This window comes from Fulmarus glacialis, unplaced genomic scaffold (genome assembly GCF_000690835.1).
Source record: "Fulmarus glacialis isolate BGI_N327 unplaced genomic scaffold, ASM69083v1 scaffold2050, whole genome shotgun sequence".
NCBI classification, from domain to species: Eukaryota; Metazoa; Chordata; class Aves; order Procellariiformes; family Procellariidae; genus Fulmarus; species Fulmarus glacialis.
In genome coordinates, this window is record NW_009186879.1 from 1 (window position 1) to 7,670 (window position 7,670).

Sequence of the window (7,670 nt, forward strand, 5' to 3'; positions counted from 1 at the left end):
ACCCCCCAAAAAAAAAAGAGTACTTGTATTGTTGTTATGCAAGCTAGACTCTGCTTTGTAGCTAATATAAGATAACTAAATGTAAAAAAAAAAAAGTGAAATTCAGTTTGTTTTACCTGTCGTATTTTAAGATTCGTCTCCCCATCTAGATTAGCTGTTTCAATATAGCACATGGCTTGTGGTTCACTGTAAGGAGCATAAGATTTTCAATATTAAAACTCAGTACTTTTTGTATACTACTTTTGCACTAAAATGGTCCACAATAAAACCTCAATACGCTACAAGACAAAAATACATATTGGTGGTATATGACCAGGAAAGAACCAGCTGAAAGTACGCATTTTACAGAGATGTCTTTGGATATGAACACTCTCATACAACAAATTATAGAGAAAGACAAGTATAAATCAGAAGGTTAATAAGAATTTAACAAGTCATGATAAACTTAGATGCCTGAAGTGGACTATTTTACATTGCAATCCATAAAATCGCTTCAGATTGGAAGAGCTATAGATAAAATACAAAAGCACTGAACAGTGTAAAAAAGGGGATGTGCTTGAATGAACAAGGTAGTGCTCTCCACTATTGAGTTCCATCTGTGAACTGTGCTTACAAAAGATCATGGCCACAAGATCACCTTAAAGTTGAGGGACTTGTGGAGGTACATCTGAAGTCACTGCTAATCAGTTGGGGTTTTTTTGAGAATCAGAAAAAGGTACAGTAAGATTGAAACTGAGGGCTGCGATCTGCATCTTCCAGAGATGCTTCTGCCCTTACCACTACGGAAAAAAGAAAAATTTTTCTCAGAACTGTGAATTTTCCATTAGTCAATGTCTTATCTACATCTAACATGGAGGAGCTCTGCATAGGTAGCACCTGTGATAAGAAAGGGTACTTCTATCATCGATTTTTTTCCTGACATGCCCCTTAAGATTTAAAACCTCTGTATGGCACCACCAAAACTGTTTTTCCTGACTGTCTTCTCGGGCTTCCAAGGAATATCAGTTTCCCATCTGGACCCAAACATATGTTTCTTCAGCATATCTCTTTTCATACTCTTGAGATGTTGCTATTTCTTTTCCAAAGTAACCAATTGCTTTAACAGCAAGTGTACTTAATCAGCAGAAGAGTCAGTAATAAAGGCTCCTTAGGACAAAAATTGTTAATAAACAGACAGGTACATTTCTAACACAGTAAGAAGCTAGATTTTTCTCTCCAGAGAATTTTTCTTAAAAAAAAAGGTTCAGAGTCTGTTCTTTGTCTCCTCCTATATGGGCAACCTGAATCTGAACCAAAGAAAGCCACAGATTAAGTCCAGCTTGATTCCCATCTTACTTCTGTCACAAACACCTTATCTACTACAACTGAAGTGGTTAACTCAGGAGGAAGACCTCTTGCAAGACAACTCCTCTCATTTCCGCAGAAATGTGGAAGTATTTCCATACAAAGTTGTGTTTGGATTCAAATTTTTTTTTTTCCTTCATGTAAATTTATTCTCTATCTAAAATTCATTTTACGTCACCTTTATTCTATGAGGGAAAACAGGGTCAAGATAAAAACAACTGTTTATTGCACCTCTGACAGTCAGCTCAGACAGAAGATTAACACATACAAGCAAAAGACCCCACCCATTCAGAGCATGCAAAGCCTTCTGGTGAACTGAGGACATTTAGTATTGTCATTTAAAAGAATCATGGGAATAATACCAATTGTAAAGCAGAACTGCCATAGAAATTGCTATTTATTTCAAGCAAAGCTTCTCCCAAATCAACATACTTCGAGTTAAATTCTCCAGTTATTATATGATTATCAATGACAGCGGGTTAGTAGAATAATGTAGAATAAAAAGCTGACCCATGCAAGTTAAGAAATAGATCAGAAGGTTTTGTAGTATAATACATTAGAGGACAAGTTCTCAAGTAGAACAAATATTCCTCAGTGCTGAAACAACAAGTTATTGATGTCAACGTCTAGCCTAACTAACTGCATATTAAGGTTGACAACTGCATATTTAAAATTTGGGGTTTGTTTAAAAAAAAAAACCCACAATATTGTATATCATGGAATGAAGATATCACTCTATCCTTGATCACATGACAGTTAGAAAAGACTGAGCTTCCCCATACAGCTTTCAAAAAAATGAAATCTCCCAAGAATAGCACAGACAAGAAGGATGGAGCAGAAAACGCAATAGCTTAGAAAACAAGTTCCCTTAGAAGTTGGGTCATCCAAGAGAACTGTAACCTGGAGACCAGAGCAACCTGCAGTCACTGTTGAAAAGCATGTGGACAGAAGGGAATTATGGAGACAAGCAAGGTGTCATAAGGTTTGACCATTAGAAAAAAGCATGTTCAAGAACAGGAACTGCACTATGATCTCATTTAAATCTCATCTAAGTGGAGAGTGGTCTTGATTCGGCCTCAAGTTGTTCAATACCATATAGGATCTAGATTAGCAGCCAAGTACCACTCAAATGCTTTTAGGAACTAGCGACCAAGCTTTGTTAGCCAGCACATGGGTATAAACAAGTTGTCCCATATTTCACAAATGAAAATGAACAGTACTCAACATTTACTGTTGCTACCATGTGAGGGGTGGGCTATATGTGCGCTGTATCAAAGACAAGGAGTAAACAAGTGAACCCCAAAAGCTATTTTGCAGGCTATTAATTAGATGCCAGCTGTGCTAACCTTTTAGAATTACTGTTTGAAAGACAAATCTTTCCTGAGGGGCAGGAAAATATGCTGGAAACTTAGTGGAATTAATTGGAAGAAAACTTAAGCTTCCTTAGTTAAATGGAGGGATCCTCAGAAGGTCATAGAGCAACTGACTGCATGAAGCTTGTCTAACAGACCTTCAGTCTTCCAACAAACTCAGTGATACACTTCATGAATTACAGGTACATAATACTATGAAGTTTAAAAAAGTCTTCTTTCTTAAGAACTTATCTATAACGATACATGAATCATTGCCTAGTAAAGCACTGTTTTGACATTGTTAAAATTTAGATGTGGAGAACTAGTGCCATCTGATGCCTGTTTTTATTAATAGCAAATACAGAGTTTAGAATCCTCTGCACCTCAGTTCATCAGACACATCATTTCCACACCCATTCAGGATACCTGGAAGATAAAATGATCATGTCTGCTGGAAGATGTTGCCCATTGGTGACCTTCACAATATCTCCTACTGCTACCTGTTGAGTCAGGGGCAGGAGTACAGTAGCATGGAAGAGAAAAACAAACAGTTTTCTTGTCTGGAATGTTAGTTTGTTATTTTCTTTTACCCAGTCAAAAGAACAGCATCATGCACGGAACAGCTAAAGACAGTACTTCTGAAAGTCAGAGTACTTTTCACTGCAAGTTTGTAATTATCAAAGCCTTCTCTTTTCTGAATGCAAAGTAAACAATTCTCTATAGGAAAAAAAAGAGATACACTCAACTGGAAAGTGTGAACTTCTGTGGCTTATATTTAGTAAAAATTATTTTTCTATAATCCTGCCATTATCCAAATTTGAGGGTTTTTTCCCTTTAGTCTTATTTAACCTACAGAAAATTTTTTTCTAATAAAAAGTTATCTTTAAACTTTACCTTCCTCAAATATCAGGAGTTTCTCCTATTCCTTCTCCATATTACTTACCTACCCAGTCATCACTATCATTTTCCCTTAGCCCTCTTTAGATGCAGTACTTCTAGTAGTCACTAGCAAGGAGTATTGTCTTTACAGATAGTATCAAACAGTTCTTCCCTGACGTATAGTCACTTGAAATGTGCAAAATCCTAATTTCTGTAATACCAAAGACCTAAGAGTTTCTGGCACCTTTAATGGAAGTCACACATGCATGGGACTCTCATTCTAAGAAGGAACGAAGTAGCACACTCAAAACAGTAAGCCAGGCTTGCCTAATGAGTATCAGACTGGTTAGCACCAGTGCACTCCCAAGAGTCTGAAATAGGCTTAAAATATTTTTAACACATTAATTTATAAAAATTGAAACAGATGGCATGTTTCAACAGGCAGATTCATTAGCCTTACTCCGATCCCACTGAAAACAAATTCCCTACCAATTTCAGCACAAAAAAGATCAGAAGTCTGCCTTAAAGTAAACCAGGTGGGTAGTACAGAACCGTTATCTCCTAACAGTAAATGCAATCCTGGACAATACGCGGATGCAGACGCAGGCCAATTCAAGAAGTGCTTAAGGGTATAAGATTCCAGGCTCAGCTTTAAATATCTTTCAATTCAGTGTCCTCATTACAAATAGGACATGGAACAGCATTACCCATCAGAATCCCTGGCAACCTTTAGTTTCTACTATAGCCTAACGCGTCAGCAGGATTGCTTTTAGGTCTCTTGAGGTGGGTCTCATTTCCCAGAGGTTTTAAAAGGGTGTACTTTTCCTCATTTATTAGTTAACAGGGCTGATTTTGTCCTTAAAAAGGTATTAAGAGCCATGATTAGATCAATACATCCTGAGGGATTTCAGCAAGTTCTAGAAATAAAGCCCACCAGGTCCTGGCACAGAGCTTCACAGAACATGGGTCCTGAGTGCCTAAGGCAGCAGCAGGGCTTGTGTTCCTTACTTGAGCAACAGCTTACTAATTAGCCTCAAAACGTAAGAACTTTTTAGCACAGATAGCAAAATCTGTTCGACTTTCAGGGGAGGTACAGCATTGCAGTGAAAGTTACTCTTCTAGATGTGGACTGAAAACAAAATACTGTTTATACCCTGGAGCACATTAACTGTCCAAGCAAGAACACTTACAACAGTTCATTAGCATTTGACAGAAACATAGTACTAGGATTTAAAGATGGGTACTCAGGTGCCCTGCTCAGGGCAATTTTCACTATTGCAACAGAAAGGATCCCTCCCACCCCAAGTCACAGGGAATTCTCACATAGTGTACATTAACTCTAGGCCTCTGAATTTATTCCAGCAAAAGTAATTCTTGAACACCTTCTTCCATTCCCTCCCATCCGCAATTTTATTTACCTCTTTCCACATAATGTTCTGCCACATCCCATTTCTTAGAACTGGAAAGAAAGTTTAAGTTAAGAACGTTAGATTAGAATAAATACTCAAGATTTGGACACATTTCAAAACAACTGTATCAGCAGTAGTGAACATTAACCAGAATGAGAACTAACACACACATCAGAAAAGTACTTTTCAGAAGCTGGGACCACACTTTTGTCCACAGCTGTAGGCATGTGCATCTTCTGAGGAAGAATATGCCCTTAGTATTTATATTATATCTTTTTTATCACCTGCTCGACAACAGTTGGTGGCCTGATCTCTTCTTGGCATCATTTCATACTAATGCAAAGATGGGCAGTGCTGTTACTTCTTTGTGAAGTGACCTTCCTTAAAACAAAGGGCATTATTGCCCACTGTCAATCAATACCAGGAAGCATCTTTACTCTATGTATGATTTAACCACAGAATTTTCACTTCTCATCTTTTTCCTTGCATTTTATTCATTATTTTTGGGCTCTGACACATGCAATCTCACTACAATATAAGTTCCCCTTATAGGGCTGAGGCCTAACTGTCAAGCAGGCTCTAAGTCCCACTGAAAAGCAAAGCTCAGCTTTGGCAGAAGGAGAATCGTAAACACTGAAGCTCACACCGAAATAAAAAAAGGAAACAAGGTACTGAAACAGGCCTTGGCTTCTGTAGTGCCCAAGTCCTATACTGCTGTCTTAACACATTCATGGGTCACCTACTCTGGAACATGCTTTTCCACCCCAGTAGCTCCTCTAGATGCTTCCACACATACTTAATACTACCCTAGCCTAAACAGCAAGGTCAAAAATTTATGCCCAATCATTGCTAAGCAACCAAATCCAGTCCAGGTCTGAACACACCAAGTATACCTAAACAAACTCAAACCCTTCACTGAAAGCAGTTGCGGCCAGTTGTTAAAGATGTTCAAAAAGTGTAGTGTGCAACAGATCAAAGTTGAAGCAGCCAGCCCCCTACTTGGAATAAATTTTCTCTTCAGTTCTATGCAATTCACATACGTACCTCATTTGAAAATCATACCAAATTCCCAGAATATACAATTCTGCTGAATACAGCCTCAGACATCCTACTCAGGTTAGGGCACTCCCCAAACAGGAATGCAAGATTTGTCAGACCAAATCAAGTACAAGCAAGCCATGTCTTGATGCCTGTCCCCAGGCCACACACTTTGGAGCACTGAATCCTGAGATTTAATACTACAGTGGATGGATCACAGTGAAGTAAACTATTTAACAAAAAATGGGTGGGTAGCAACAGAAACACTCCTAGTGATGCATCTAAACTGCTGAGCTTCCACCCAAACAAGCTGCAGTTTAGGGGAAGAACAATTTTGTTGCACCCCTTCCTTCCCTCTTCTAAGCTGTGCTTGATTGAGCTCTGCTTAGTTCAGAACACAGAAGACCTGAGCCCAGAATCTCAAGTGAAAAAGCCACATACCTGCGGCCTTGACGCAAAACCCAAACCCTCAGAGAGGAATTGTAACACTTAGCATCTCCTGTACCTTGCTTTAAACAGCTCCCTGTTCCACCAGAAAATTTTGGAGATGTTTCAGCAAATATTTCACATTGTTGTAGGTTCACATGCAATGAAGATATTTCATAGCTTCAAGTGCCATGAGCTTGGTCTTGTAGACAATTTACTTAAGAAAACAATTTATTTTTCATGCTTACTGAAATAAATTTAACTAATAAAATTACTTAGTTAAGCAAATTACTGAAGCAACTATTTTTTTTTAAACTTTAACCCCACAATCTAAAGAGGAAGCTTCCATTAGACATAAAACAGAAATTTTGGGGTTGCAATTTTGCACCTTCTACTCTGCCTAAACCCAGTTTTCTGTCCTTTGGAGTACTCCTATAAAAGACTGTCTTCTCTAGACTCTAGAATATTTATAGGAGGATAAAATTGATGAATTATTCATTGCCAAAAGGTATTTGGTTAAACTAAAAAAGAACAAGTACCTAAAAGGACTGCTCCCACCCAAAATTAAAGTTTCAATATAAACTTTCTAAGACTAAAAAACAGTATATTTATGTTCTAGATCTAGGACTTAATCCTGTCACGCACACCTAGGTGTGCAAGGCCATTTGAAGTGCTGCTCCTGAAGGGCAAGCATCTCCCATCAGTCTTGTGCAATAGTTTGCTAGCCCAGTGCTTGTCTACTCTTCGAGGGCATCCCATAGAGTATGAAATGCTCATGGCTTATTCTATAATTTGACAATGAGAGGATCAATACCTCAGAAGAGTTATTACTGAGCTCTCTACATATGTTGCTCAGGGGCTTCACTTGGGATTATATTTAGTCTGGTCCCTAGATTCAGTGTCATCTCCACATACACCATGTGAAGCCGTCTAAGACATGAAACACTGGCTCAGAGCCTAACATGCTCCAGCTCCTAATGGAGACGTACAGTGCTCACCTGGAACAGAACTTTCCATTTTAGTTTCCTCCAAAGAGGATTTAATTCCTACATACCAAAGTGTCCTGGTTTCGGCTGGGATAGGGTTAAATTTCTTGCTAGTGCTGTGTTTTGGATTTAGTATGAGGAGAATGTTGATAACACACTGATGTTTTCAGTTGTTGCTAAGTACCCTCCTAGTCCAAGGACAGCTCCCATGCCTACTGACTGAGCTAGGTACACAA

General features: G+C 38.5%; 1 protein-coding gene across 1 annotated transcript in view; it reads right to left on the minus strand.

Annotated features, from left to right (window-relative positions):
• Positions 1-116: 116 nt before the first annotated feature.
• The window catches only part of LOC104073191 (phospholipid-transporting ATPase IB-like), a gene marked incomplete at its 3' end in the record, with an annotated part of 25,309 nt that continues 17,755 nt past the window's right edge, over positions 117-7,670 (minus strand). The window contains exons 5-7 of the mRNA XM_009572886.1: positions 4,994-5,034; positions 3,123-3,196; positions 117-186 (exon numbers count right to left, since the gene is read on the minus strand). Coding sequence (XP_009571181.1) covers positions 117-186; positions 3,123-3,196; positions 4,994-5,034 — 185 coding nt within the window. The remainder of the gene's footprint in view (positions 187-3,122; positions 3,197-4,993; positions 5,035-7,670) is intronic.